The sequence below is a fragment of the Platichthys flesus genome, chromosome 12 (genome assembly GCF_949316205.1).
Source record: "Platichthys flesus chromosome 12, fPlaFle2.1, whole genome shotgun sequence".
Lineage (NCBI taxonomy): Eukaryota > Metazoa > Chordata > Actinopteri > Pleuronectiformes > Pleuronectidae > Platichthys > Platichthys flesus.
Genome location: NC_084956.1, coordinates 20314314 through 20329218, shown reverse-complemented (window position 1 = coordinate 20329218; position 14905 = coordinate 20314314). Strand labels below are relative to the sequence as shown.

The 14905-nt window shown below is 42.0% G+C and overlaps 1 protein-coding gene across 1 annotated transcript; it reads right to left on the bottom strand.

Moving 5' to 3' along the window:
* Window positions 1-1354: 1354 nt before the first annotated feature.
* On the bottom strand, window positions 1355-13999 carry sanbr (SANT and BTB domain regulator of CSR). The gene is made up of 21 exons (XM_062401034.1): window positions 13298-13999; window positions 11679-11830; window positions 11410-11581; window positions 11069-11168; window positions 10627-10865; window positions 10341-10399; window positions 9804-9964; window positions 8130-8216; window positions 7922-8032; window positions 7712-7835; window positions 7354-7506; window positions 6480-6622; window positions 6254-6350; window positions 6111-6143; window positions 5828-5927; window positions 4852-4937; window positions 3786-3814; window positions 3543-3616; window positions 2484-2572; window positions 2174-2256; window positions 1355-2087 (listed from the first exon to the last, which is right to left on the bottom strand). Exons 2-21 carry the CDS (start codon window positions 11826-11828, stop codon window positions 2051-2053), a joined length of 2127 nt encoding a protein of 708 aa, XP_062257018.1. The 5' UTR covers window positions 11829-11830; window positions 13298-13999; the 3' UTR covers window positions 1355-2050.
* Between the last annotated feature and the right edge of the window lie 906 nt (window positions 14000-14905).

The window sequence follows — 14905 nt, the reverse complement described above, 5'->3', positions numbered from 1 at the left end:
AATGCAAAATGCAAATAAAAATTCTCTTAAGCCTGGCTATGTATAAAAGAAACGTTGAATCATCAGTATTATGATAATTGGTTATGATTTGTTTGTGACATAAGACGGCATGTTGCCATCAATTATAAACTTTCTGGTTTTTAACAAGTAAATAGGAAATAACAATATATTTGTCGTTTGTCTCTGTGTAAATTCCAGATGTGGATCTAGACTCACCTGGACAACTGTGACCTGAACTCAAAGACACCTCACACACACTGTCGTCCTTTGGTACCACTGTGTTCCTGCAGCATCCCACTGCTTCCGCTCAGACACGTTTGGCCGCAGCTGGTGAAGTGTAAGGCGAGCCCGGTCACTAATCCCTGTTAACTTACTGGTATTACAGTGAAGGTTATGATGATGCTTTTCCAGTGAAAGTTGAAACACTCGTCTGACACCAGTCCAACAACCTGTCGGCTCTGATGCAACCAGAGAGGAAGCTGCTGGACCCGAACAGATATCTGTTGTCAGACTCTAAACTCGACATTGGACGTTGAGTTGATTTTTCTTTTGCAAATCTCAGATGTGGGTTTCCTTGTTTCCGGGGGCCTTTTCTTCTTCTGCAGTGGAGGGAGGGGGGTTTAGCTGTTATTAGCAGTAAAACTACTCTGTGCATGGGCTGCCTGTGGTCTTGTGTGGACTCAGCATCTCTCGCTCCCGCTCCATTACTGCTGCATATGTCTCCTTTGATGCTGCATATCTAACCATCTCTCTGGGAACATAATTCAGTCCGGCTGTACTGTAACTGGACCCCTCCCTCCCTTCCTGACCCAGATCCAGAGATCCTCAGCCATTCTCGGCATCCGCTGTCGAGGAGAAGAGGGAACAGCTGGGGGAGCCCCCACCTGCCCACCAGAGGGAAAAAAAGCCTGCTCTCTCTCCACTCTATACCCCGTTATGCTCTGCTCTGTGTGCGCTCTGTGGGCAGGAGCGGTTATTAATACCCCTGTGAGTAAGTTAGACAGGAAGAGCCAGGTTAACACACCCACTGATCGGAGGCTATCAAACAGAGAGGCTGGTTGACCCTCTGCCCAGGGGCACATACCAACCCTCTGCACAGGACTTTTACACTTGCTACAAACTGCACTTGTTCTTTTAGTCTCAGGCACAAGAATAGAAAAAAGAGAAAATAAAACGACACAGTTAGCAAAGAGTAAAATCCCCCAGATGAAAAGTGTGTGATATCACCTGGTTGTTAGACTAAAGCAGAGGGGACAGTTTGTGGTCTAACTGGGGCAAAGTTAACTTTCGAGGTCCCAGCGTCTCCCTGGAGGGGATATACTGCCACCAAGTGGACAACGAGCACAAAAGGAAGGTCAGTGTCATTCATGTTTTATTGGTCCCGGTGTCATACAGAACACTCACATTCCAGAACAGATGGAGCTGATTACACATCTCTCTATAAGAACTGGGAGTTAAAACCTTTGTTAGTTATTATAGCAACAGTCGAATCCAGACGTGTGCGCTTCGCTACATTAGACAATGAGAATTAGTGCAGAGTTAAATGTACTGACTGATGTGCTGTCTGTCACAGATCTCAGGTCGGATCTTTTCATATCGTCTTTTACTCTCAAAGCTTCACAGGCTCTAAACAATTCGATCCTAACGGTTCAACTTCATAAACCAGCATTTCTCATGTTGCACCTGCACTTCACTGGCTCCAAATGAAAACGAGATCCTGAAGAAACACTGAGGTCGTCAAAGTGCTTTTCCTCAGAGCTGAGCTAGATCCAGAGTTCTCCTTGTTTTTCCAAGGCTGGTCACAGCTGCACAAATACACAGCGAGCTGAGTGATAGAGGATGCAGTTAACGGTGATCCATACATAGTCACCTGAGATAAGCAGAGAGGGGGGGGGGTAAGGGTGATAGGATGGTCCACAGTTATAAGAGGTGGCCGTGCTGGAAAGGGCTGCCGGTAGGAAGGTACTTTCCACCACACAGGAAGATCTCGCCTCTTCCTCGTTTCTTCTGATCTGCCATCATTTCAGAGGCCTTCTCCCCACCGTGTCCTTTACGTTGTCCGGATCTGAGCGTAGCGAGTTTTAGATCTGAAGAGGCAGAAGATGTGGTCAGATTATGACATACAAGATGTACACATATGTGTTCGTGTGCGTGTGTGTTTGTGTGTGTTAACCTGGGTGTCTTCTCTGAACTCTGTCTGGCTTGAGATATACTTTTAAACTGCCCTTCCAATCTGGAGTAGGTTCCCCCTGCCGGCTGCAAAAACACACACACAAACAGGCACACAGTCCAAAAACAATCCAACTTCAGGCAGCTGCAACAACTAGAACAACTGTGCTCACAACAACAACCTCATGCTGTGAATAAATTCTGGTCACATTTCCTGAAGCAGTTTGATTCTACACATGTGATGATTTGCCATACATACTGTATCTATCAGCAGACACACACAAACAGGCACACACACACACACACACACACACCTCTTTAGTGTCCTTAGATCTGCCCTGCTCCTCGTCTCCAAACCTCGTCTTCGTCAGGTGGCCGATGATCTCCACCATGCGACGCTGGTCTGGTTCATAAAGACGATAAAACAGTAATGAGTAGAACTAAACAGTTACAGTTTACATTCATGTCTTACTCTTCTCTAAATAAGAAGAAAAGACCTTCAAGGAATTTAATAAAAGGTACTTAGTGCATTTTGTATTTGTTATTTACAAAACAGTGTCGTGAAGTCACACTGACCTTGACCTTTGACCTTTACGATATAGTCAGAAATATGATCAAGATAAAAAATATCATGTCAGTTGACATCGATAATTATCACAATAAATGTCCATGATAATTTTTTTCAATGTAAAGTTCCAGACTGAAGCTTGTGGTTTAAAAATAAAGAAAATGACAAAAACTTGATAAACAACTAAACATAACATAACAGTCAATAATATGTTATAACTCCTCACGGTGCTTACGCAATGCTTAAGTATTATATCGATTTATAATTAACCTTTGTTTTATTGCTATCGATGAAAATTGTAATGTGATACTTATTGATTGAATACGTTTCTATCTCCACAATGATTGTTTCCAAAAGTTAGTTTCTGTCTAACCTGAAACAAAAGCCTGCTGAATAAAAGGCGGCCAGCAGTTTCTCCAAAGATCACAAGTGATGTGCTCTAAAACTGAAATATTCATGTAAATGTTTGTATCGGATGTAATGAAACTCCCAACTCACATTCCTGATAAATTCACAAAACCTAGCGTCACAGTGAAGTGAACACAGAGACCACAGAGATCACAGTGAGTGAAGTGAAGGTTCAAGTTTAAAGGGATTTCCCAATGTGTACTTGACATGTTGTGTGTTATTGGCCACATACATGTTCTGTGAGGTAACAGTGACTTTAACCACAACTGGACAGTTGTAAATGTCATAATAAAATAATCAAGTAGGACTCATTCTGCTATGAATATATATTATACATGACATGCCTAAAAATATAGTAGTATTAATAACATTGACTTCCTGTGGACGCCTCCTTTACCTTCTTCTCTCTGAGCGTCCTGGTTGTAGCGCATGGAGCGAGAGCTGTCCCACTTACTTCTCTGAACGCTCACTCTACAAAACACACACCACAGGCACCAGCGTCAGGCACATCTCATTCAAACAACCGACACGAGCACTGAGAAGCAGCACTAACAGCGTCAGGCAGGTAACTACTGCAGCAGATACACAAGTGTGTGAGAGGAAAATGTGCGAGGAGGATGGTGTATGCAGATGAACTCACACGAAAGGTGTGTTGTCCCTCGTCTGTGACTGCAAGGGATGAAAAACAGAAGAGTTAAGGATTTCAGACACTAAAGCGTAAACTACTGTTCCAGCTGCTCCGTGTTGTTTGAGCAGGGATAAACAAGAAGAAGTGAAAATGCAGTTTGTTATTGAATTTGACAACTGTGTCACTTTAGGCAGATGTTTTATAGCAATCATGCATAAATATTAGAGACGACTGTGAGTTAACATTCTTTCCAGATGAATTATTTGGCTTGAATTAACTTTATGTATATTGTACGATGGGTCTCTTAAAGGTAAAATTGCGTCATTATAAAAGTAAAGTTTTAAATTTGCGCAGGTAAAGTGCTACTATTACAGGAATAAAGTCATACATTTGCAACAATAAAGTCATAATATTACGTGAATAAAGTCGTACCCTTTGTGAAAATTAGGTTGTAATATTATAGAATAAAGTTGTTAATTTGAGACATGTAAGTTGTTATAAAACGGGAACAAAATTGTAAATTTGAAAGAATAATTGTAGTACATTTGCGATAGGAATATGCGGTATTTTGTTAAGTTATACTTTAGTTTAAGTTTCGCAAATAACTAAATACATACATATTGTAAGTATCAGGACTTTACTGTGCAAGAAACCAGTGGTCACATGGGCAGAAGGAGTGAAACTCTGTTGAGCATAAATTCTCCTTGCTGCTTATTTCCTAAAATGTTCTTTACTCATAGAATATTTTGCCTTTTGCTCATTAAATCAGAACTTCATTCTTGTAATATTACAACTTTCTTCTCAAAATCTCAGAATATTAGTTTCTTCATATGGCCCTGATACTCCATAGTAATATTGTTTATCTAACTTCATATCAAATGTAAGGAACAATACTGTGAAAAACCAAGGTCTATATCAACATTGAAGACGTTTGTATAATTGACACACCCTGTTACAGAACTTTCTCTGTGCAGCTTCCTGACACTGAATTAAAGACCAAAGCAGTGAACACGTCCAGGTTTCCCTCTGCAGGGGACTGAGGAGTGTGGACTGAATATTAATGAAATCACTGACTCACTTTCTCTGGTTTGTCTTTGCGTTGGAAGTTGGGAGAGGACATTTGTTTCTTCAGAGGTCTGTGAGCCTTCTTTGCCTTCTTAGCAGCTGGAGAGAGAGAAACCAAACGTTATATCAACAGCATCTGACGCCACCTGCTGGACAAACACAGCAACTGTTTTATTTTCCAGTCCTCAAAATGCAAAGATTGGAACAATGAAATGATAAAATGCAGACTGAGAGAACAACAGTGATGAAGTGCTCTAAAGAGGTAAATCATTTAAACTACAACAAGGACTCTGTGTTCAAGAAAAGCTGCTGCCCGAGTCAATGGAACCAAAATTCATTGAAAACTAACAAACATTTTTGATGTATATTATATATTTGTGATTAAAAACAATTGTGACTCAAGCACAATTTTTTTTTCACCCATTTATATCTTGGTGTCAAACAAACACTTTAAATGCTGATGAGGAGAAGTGAAGTAAAATCTGTCATTTCTGTCAAAATAAAACTAATTTTGTGTTTCAAAAACCGAACTGTGTAGCACTGAAATCACAAATTAAATTCTTAATTGGTTATAACTATAAGTAACAACTGATTCTAGTCAAGTATAGAGTATAATACCATAAGAAAAGCTTGTCAATATTTCATCTATCATGAAATCGATTAATACTTATTTTGACTGCAGATCAAAATAAATTTGAGTTAGTTGAATTAACAATTATCATACAAACATATATTATACTATTAGTTTATGTCTAATTATCAGGGAAGATAAATAATTGTAAGTCTGTGCATGAAGCTTTGGGAATAAGGACACAAAAAAATAGATTTGTTTAATGATAACATTTTCATCTGGAGTCTTATCTTCACATCTGCACTGAAATGCTGACGGAATACACCAACTGTTGTTCTGCTTTCATGGACAAATGCTAAGCTAACCACGCCTATATAAAAGTATCTATTAACTTTCAAATAAAACCTATGTGTGGCACCTTGTTTCTTGGACAGCTCCTCTTCATCCCCCACCTCATCTTCAGTGACCTCTGACCCCGTGGTGTACTCCTCGTCCTCTGACAGAAGAGACTGGTGCCTCTGAGAGGTCACACACATAACCACTCAGTTGCTTGATGAAGCTGACATTAGCCGACATTTTGACTGATCTAAAAAAGGGATCTCAGTAAAAGAACCCATCTAGAATTCCCTTCTAACAAAATAAACAATCCCAGGTTAGAAGCAGACACTGTGTAATGAAGGGAATGAGGGGAAAAGTCCTACCAGCTGCAGACTCCAGTTTTTCAAGAGGGAAAACTGGTAAGAAAGAGAAAGTAGCTGAGGTCAGAGGGAGGAAATGAACCGAGGCAGAGACACAAAGGTGAACAGATGAAAAGCATCAGGCGGACAGAGAGAGGGAGACTTACAGTGCTGCCGTCTCCTCTCAGAGGTCCAAGGAGTGTTGGCTCCAAGAGAACATCACAGTCCTGAACCTTCTCTGCACTGGACGGACTCTCCTCAGTACTGACACACACACACACACACACACACACATCATCAGAGGACAGTATTACCCTCTCACAACAACACTGCTTTAAAACAATAACATGCACACAAATACACGCTGGGAGAAAAAGAAGAAGTGTTGCTCACCCATCTACCGGTGGTGTGTTGGACACACACACTGCGTCTCTGTGCAGCAGCAGGTCATTGAGGACTCTGATCTGAGCTGAGGTCACCTCATCACAGTTCTCTTCATCAGGTAGGTTCACTATGTGGTCCCGCATCTTACAGCCCTGCAAACACAGACACACACATTTGATGATTTCCTCCTTTTACAAGAATCCGGCGCAGCAAACGCAGCAGCAGATTGAAGCAGCACTAAAAAAACGTCCATGTTCAGGGTTTATGTCAAAGTAACTGAGTGTCCTCCTCTTTTCCACTCGGACAGACATTTGCAGTTGGAATGTGCAGCAGACCACCAGTCAAGTTTCAAAGGTAACTACTCACAGCTTAGACGCTGACTGCAGATATGAATAAATTACCAGCAAGATAAATCACAAGTTAAAATGACAGTTATATTAAAGACTGCCAGGGCAGCCATTACTGAGTCCACCAGTTTTACTAATTATATGATGAGACAAATATTTATAAGCAACAAACTAGATTTGTTTTATCAATAAAAGCCATTCTAAAGGTTTTCATCAAACATAAGTAACTCGGCAACATCTATCTAATAATTCCAGAAATCTCTGTCAGTCTGTAGCTCTCATATCTCAACACTTTTCAACTTGATGTCTTCACACTAGGCATGAATGGGTCCAGTGAAGTGCAGTGTCAACTGTTGTGCAATTTGTGATAACATTTGAACAAACAGGTGAACAGCTCTTACTGCAGCAGGTCACTTTTACAATATCACAAAGAAACCCTGTAACCAGCATCACCACAGGCCAAACTAACGGCACATTCCAAACAGGCCTGTTTAGAATGGGCTCTGTTTTAGTTTCCATTGAATTGTGGTCCATACCTTGGGCATTCCAGTGGGGTCAAAGCGGAGAACCCTCTGGTTGCAGCAGGGATAAATTCCTGCACCATGCAAGCCCTTCTCAGCACCAGGGCCAGGGTACAGAACACTGTCTTGGTGGTACTTGCAGTGGGTCAGCTCTGCACAGACAAACAACTACACACACACAAAATGTACATGATAAATATGTCAGATTCATAGAATAAATCTCCAAAGTTCTCCTCGAGCATGTTCTTGATTTATATCAGTCACACTCTTAACTGCCTCATATGATCAATTTAAAAAACACACACTCACACACACAGACACACAGACACACGGACACAGACCCACACTAACACACACAGACACACACACTAACCTGTTGGCATCGGGAGCAGGTGAGGTAGTTGACTGTACCCCAGATTCTCCAGTAAACCAGGACCCAGGACTTGAGCTCCTCATATAGTCCACTAATGTAATCATGCACGTCCCAACTCCTCTGTCTGCAAATACACACACACACACAAAAACATGAATCATGTCCTCATACATGTGAAGCGGAGTCATGATGAACGAGTGCTACTAAAACCTTGTGTGGGTATAGATGATTTCTCCTTGAGCATCGACGTTGATTTTCCCTGGAACACAACAAATCTTCCTCTCTGTGTCTTTGGTCAGCATCTTCACACACAAACCACACCTGGGATCCAACACATGTACGACACACAATAACAGTCAAAATAATTAAGGCAACAGACTGAAGGAAACGTGAGGAAACCAAGAAGCTTCCTGCTCACCTGTAGAGGGTCGAGGCGTTGCCCGGTGAATCTCTGCTCTGATAGGTGGGATCGAAGAGACGCTCGATTTTCTTCTGGAACAACTTGCTTTAAGGTGAAAGGAAATAAAGAGAAAAAACAATCAAACATTGTTTGCTACTGCACTGTCATGCAGGGACGAATATAGACCTATATTTAATTCAAACACAGTGCTGTTGTATCACCTACTCGATGCCATTCAGATGCTGCGAGAAATGGCTGTTGATTAACGTTCATCAAAAAAACTCTGAACCAGGAGCAGATGGTAAAAGAATAATTCATCTAACATCAGTGCAGAACAGGCTCCACACACTGTCGACTGATCTCATATACACCACTTCAACCATTTTACTGAAACAAGTTTTTTCTGTTGATTGTTATTTCTTTGCGTTTTAATATCAAAACAACTAGGGCTACGTTGTAGCACTAACGGGCCCGAGCACAGGCGATTTCAAGTCAGTTGCAGTCGGTGAAGAGAGAGCGATCAATAACCAAGCGCACGCCTCTGCGTAGCATTCATTTTGCGCTCTGTGGCAAGGATACACAGTTCACTTCCTGTAGCCAGCAGATGGTGCTGTGATCTAATTTTGACGCCACGCCACGGTCACATGGTGTGACGAAAAGTTTAAATCCGAGCAAGTTTAGATCTCCATCTTGTTGTGATGACACTCAACAAAAATTTAAGTTGATCTGATGAAAGCCCTACGACAAGTATGTCAAAGTTAAAATGCGGAATATGGCCAAAATGAAACGATAGTTGTGATATTATGCTGTTTTTCAAACACTTGTCATGGAGCTCAGCGTAAGTTCAATAAGGAAGACTTAAAACCCCATTCAGATCAGCTGACTGCGGGCGGTCCTAAATATCGGGAATGCCCATGGGAGGGCTTAACCTGTATGCTGTCAGCTGATCGTGGGTGTTCCCAATCATCTAATCAGGCCCGCGCTGTTTCCTTCAGCCAGTCACACATCATGTGTCACACTTTTAAAATCCCTTTTCTTCTCTTCCTCAGCAGTGTCAATGCAGTGACTCGCCCAACCCCTCCTCCACCCCAAACTCCTCCAGTCCTGAGAAGAACATTCACCTCTTCCGTATCCCGATCACAGCTGACTGCCTAACAACATACTTGTTACTCATGGCATCCATTGCACTCTGTCAATCCTGGAAGAGGGATCCCTCGCATGCAACTCTTCCTGAGGTTTCTACGTTTTTCCCTCACGGAGGGTTTTTTCGTAGTTTTTCCTTACTCTTGTGAGGGTTAAGGACAGAGGATGTCACACTTAGGCAGTCCAATAGGACAATGCTCATATATGGATCTAAACAAACGATTGACCAATGAACCACCACCAGTGTCTAGACCCCTGGGGGGGTATTCCTGTACGACGCTCTGCTCCACCCCCTTCTAATACTGATGACATCACACAGGGGTCTAAAATGCCAAAGACTATAAATATTCGCATTCTCTGTGTACTGTAAACACAAAATAAACTCGTTAAATTGAAAACCAAGTCTCTCCTGATTGAAATGTCACTTACTTGCGAACAGGAGTCATTTCTCAGTGTCTCCTCCTCAGCTGTTTGTCTTCCTCACTGAGCTCAGCCACACACACACTGTCCACACACTGACTGAACTCTGTGTTGGTTGTTTACACTCACCTCTTGAACTTGTCCTTTTTGTCCCTGATGTCGTCCGCCTCGTTGTGGCTGAAGAGCTCGGCGATGCGTGTGGCCAGGTTGCTGTTGATGCAGTTCATGTTACAGGGTGTAGCCACGATGGTGCTCATGTATTTGTAGCAGTACTGGATACATTCATCCACCTAAGCAGTAAAAAAGGTAAACCGCTTTTACAAGAGCCTTTGACTTGGACTGAAACATTCATATGATCTCACCTTCACAAACACATTAAACAACACTGCTACAGTTTTAGGTCCTCTACTAGAACTTAAACTCCTGGAAGTAAAAGAAAATCTACTCTAACACTAACATCCATGCAACATCAACTATCTATGGGTCTCTTGTTTTTCCTGTTTCAGGAGAGGTTATAAGATGCAAAACATTCAATTCTTTGTATTATAAATATAAATGTAAATATGAAAAGAGAAATTTTACAAGAATAATTCCCTGCATTGCATCTGAAAAACAAGGGGCCCGAAGGACAACAACACAGTTGGCATCAAGCGTCACAACACTTACTAACGTATCCATCTTCAAGAACTCGGAGGAGATCAGGATTGAGATCACATTGCTGGGCTCTGTAATGGACAAACACCACATGACCAACCAAGCAAACCCCACAACCGACACACAACACAGAACACACAGCCAGTGGCCCAGCAAACACACACACCACATGACCAACCAAGAAATCAAGCACCGTCCACTGATTCACCAACAGGTGCTGAGAGTGACAGCTCAGGCGTTGCCATGAGGAATAACGTTGTGTCTGATGTGGTTTTACAGTTTTTCTGGAGAATTTTACCGAGCCGGGGTTTGTCCCTGTTTCCCTCTCCTGCGGAGTTCCTCCTGACGTAGTTCATGAGCCAGTCGAAGATCTGCACGTCACAGTGCACTGAGATGTCCACCTCCTCCCATCTCTGGGCGTCCACAGACAAGTACTCAGCGAAGTAACGCATCTCCTTAACGAGAAGATCTCTGGGACATGTGAAGTCCTGCTTCAGGTTCTTAGTCTCATCACACACGTGGATGACCATATTGGGACTGTGGGAAGAAAAGTTTAAATCTATTTTTTGCAATAGAGTCAGTCATTAAAACATTCTACTAAATAAAGTTTAACTAAGCAGGTTTACATACTAAATATGCAAACTTTTAAAATCCTATTTTCAAGTTTCACTTAGAGCAGATCTGTATGTTTGAGCAATGAAGGCGGCACCTTGTAAGGACTAGGAACTACTACTGCTTACTCTCTTGGCTTCTGAGGTCGGTCGTCCTCATCTACCGACACTCGTTTCTCTTTCTTCTCCACACCCCCCCCAGCCCTTCCTGAGAGGGTCGATTTAGAGCCTGGACGTCAAAAAAGAGAAAACCATCAATAACATAGCTACTGACATACATTTAACGAATCTAAATCATCTGGATGTTCCAGTAGTGATTACTCGTGCAGAAAGAAACAGACATCATCTATATTAAATAACTTATTCCTTAGATGACCCTAAACTGTGAGAGCAGAAAAGAAAATGTGTCATGAAAAGAAACTAAACAAGGTTTTTCTAAATCTGTATTGCTCAGTCTGTCACTGACCAACCTGTAACTTTGCTGCTGCTCTGGCTGTCTCCTGAGTCGACCGTCTCCCCAGTGTCCAGCAAGATAGACAGGCCATTGGAAGGGGAGGTACCTCCCTCTGTCAGAGTATTACATTGGTTGTCGACATGAGGGAACCCCCCTGTGTTCTTCAGCTCCTCAAATCGACGGGCACACTGCGAGATCACAGCAATGTCCACATTTGTGTTACTAAGTCATGGGATGATTGGTGTATGGATGGAAACCTTCACAGTCAACCGACATTGAGGTTACCTCCTTGGGAGTGAATCCTGGGACCAGCTTGGCGACGTTGTCCCAGTTTATGGGCTGGGGTACTTCCCACATAGAGCCCAGCACCATGTCCAAAACCAGGACGTTGTTGTCATAGGGGAAGTTGTTGTTGTCCGAGCAGTAGCGGCTCATCTCTACAGAGACAGAGATAAGAAACAAGTGGCAGTGTGTCAACAATGAAAAACCCTCACATCCAAATCAGCCTGGAAATGATTGGTTGGCCGCTCTGACTGATCTATCTTGATAATTGTTCCATTAATTTCAAGCAAGACTGATGCTCGCTTTAGCCAGCTTCCATAATGGTAAGTATCCGTACGACTTTGACCTTCAAATGGTAAATTAACACAATGTATTTAAATATTACAAAAACAAACTCTGATTATTCTAAACTACATAAATTATAGCTGGTCTACAATACAGAAGCCATACTTCTCACCAAATTTTAAGGCGATCAGTTCTGTCAGGGCTCCCTCTCTTTGGAACAATCACCTTGAGGAGATCTGTCTGGTAAACTCTTTAACTCTTTTCAATCTTTCTGAAAGACACATTTATATTTCTCCTGGCTCTGATCTTACTTTTTTCATCATTTTTTCCTGCTTTTACCATTTTCTCATTTGTAACACTTTCTATTTTTGTATTTGTGACATAATGGTTTGTGATCTTCTAATAGCTTTTATATCGTTTCCTGTTGTGTTTCCCTCAATTGTTTATTTTTAACGTGTAAACAGCTTGTTAATGTTTTTAAAGGTGTTACAGTTTTGTGTTGGAGATTTCTGTTGAATAAGGAGCACTGTCAACACTGGTCTTTCTGGGATTTTGTGTGGCACCTGCAGATTAACTCACATCACGTGCATGAGATGTGAAAACAACACAATATTTTGGTGGTGACAAGCACTTCAGGACATCTTGTCTTGTCGTTGGATGTGCAGTGAAGTGCTGGCGCTCACACAAGTGTGTCACGCAGAAGATAGTAAAGAATTCTGTGACGGATGAAAAGACCATTTACTGTTTCACATAAGGAATAAGAAGGTAAGAAATTACATCAGGCTTAGGACCTAGATTTTCTTATACTGTGGCAGAGAGGCGGTTGTTCTCTAACCAGACGGTATATGGTTTGATCCCAATCTTTCCCATTTGCATGCTGAAGTGTCCTGGGGCAAGACTCTGAACCCTGAATTTTCCCCTCCTAGAAAAAGTGCTGCCCATAGATGCACTGTATGAATGAATGGGTGAGTGACACTAACCTGCTGTGTTCTTAAAGACAAGAGAAGCTATAAATACAGAGAAATAATCTATCCACTGGTTTTGTCTGGTGACCCACTGCTGAGTAACGCATCCCTAGAAGACTGAGTATTGATAACTGTCATTGCCATGACATCCTGAGGGCTCCGTGCTATCAGATCGGACATACGATGAGTCACATCGTTTATAACATCTGCACATTTGCTGGTGCACGTGTATCACGCACATCCAGCGGTGGTGAAGGGGCAGGCCGAGCCCCTCTGTCCTGCTGCTCAACATCTGCTGCGGGTCACATACAAAACAGCAGCTTCTCTCCACATCCCTCACTCAGACACACGGAGGACATGATGTTCACTCACTTGTCGTCCCAGTCAGTCCTCCCCCGTCGCGTGGTTCTGGGTTCTAGGCTTCAGCTGCTCTCATGGCGGTGTGTGAGGATGATGCTGCGGTCCCCTCCTCCTCTACCGGCTCCCTGCCTCCATTGCTAGCTTACTTTGCTGGACAGCATATGCTGCCTTCGGGAACTCCTCGTAACACTCCCGATCTCCAGCCCACAGCGTGCGTCACGACCATAGATGGTCACGACTGCACCTATTAAAGTTGCTCAGATGTTTCTGTGCTGTTGTGTCAACCAAATAATAACAATGTATTAATAACCGCCATAAACTAGTTAATACATAATGTCTCAAAGGAGAACATTTTTGCAAGAATTAATTATTTATACGGTAAGATATTTAAGAAATTTGGAAATAGAATTAAATCTTTCATCCCTATTTAATGAACATATTCTAAATTCAGCCTCAAATAGACTACTGTACAAATCCCGACAGTCCTTGAAGGCAGCATTAGCTCCAGCTATCATCTAAGCTAAAGTAGGAAGTGTCACACATTTTCAACTAGGTAGGAAAAGACGCGTGTGGTCCACAGCTGCTCTGGGAACATCCAAACTTAGTGAACTAGTCCTGGGATAGAAACAAACAAACTGTTGAATAAATGCGCAGTCGGATCTGCAGCGGTGACTCGTCCCTGTTGTCGCACTGCAGCAGGTTCAGGCGTCCCGTTGCTTAGAGACAGAGGTCGTAAACCTGCTGTTTGTACAGGAGATCCTCCTTAAGACCTTTAAAAGTGTCACGTAAGAAAAGGTTTCATATAAATTAAACTACTGCTACTACTTATATTAATAACACTTATAATAACAACACTGATGACCTTAATAATTCTGCACTGAATCCTCCTTAGAACTTCAAAAGTGCGACAGGAGCATTTTTAGACTGCACCAAGTTGTATATTCTCCTAAATATCAGTCCCCTAACCCGGACAATTGTTCATCAAGCTCCATTCATTTTTCTCTGAGAAATCAAGGGAAATGTTTTTAAAATGGAAAAGAACATTGAAATTGAAAAAATGCCCTACATCATTTTGTTAAAAAAGGTGAAACTAACTCCCGGACCTGCACCAAAATGAAATGGGTCTTCCATGAATCATACTGCATCTTTCCAGCAAGTTTCCTTGAAATCTGCACAGTAGTTGTGTAATCTTGCTATCTAGACAAGACATAAAATAATATTATTTATGCTATTTACTTGCATTTCAATCAATCAATCAATCAAATTTTATTTGTATAGCCCATATTCACAAATTACAATTCATCTCATAGGGCTTTAACAGGGTGTGACATCCTCTGTCCTTAACCCTCAGCAAGAGTAAGGAAAAACTACAAAAAACCCTTTTAACAGGGTAAAAATATGTAGAAACCTCAGAGAGAGCCACATGTGAGGGATCCCTCTCCCAGGACGGACAGAAGTGCAATAGATGCCATGTGCAGGACAACATCATCAATAGTCAAAGTCTCTAGCAGCATTGATGAGGGTAGACATCCCGAAGGACAACCCCAACATGACATGCCAAGCAGTCCCGCTGCAAGCACAGTTCATGCTCAGCAACCATCTAGACCACGATCCACCATC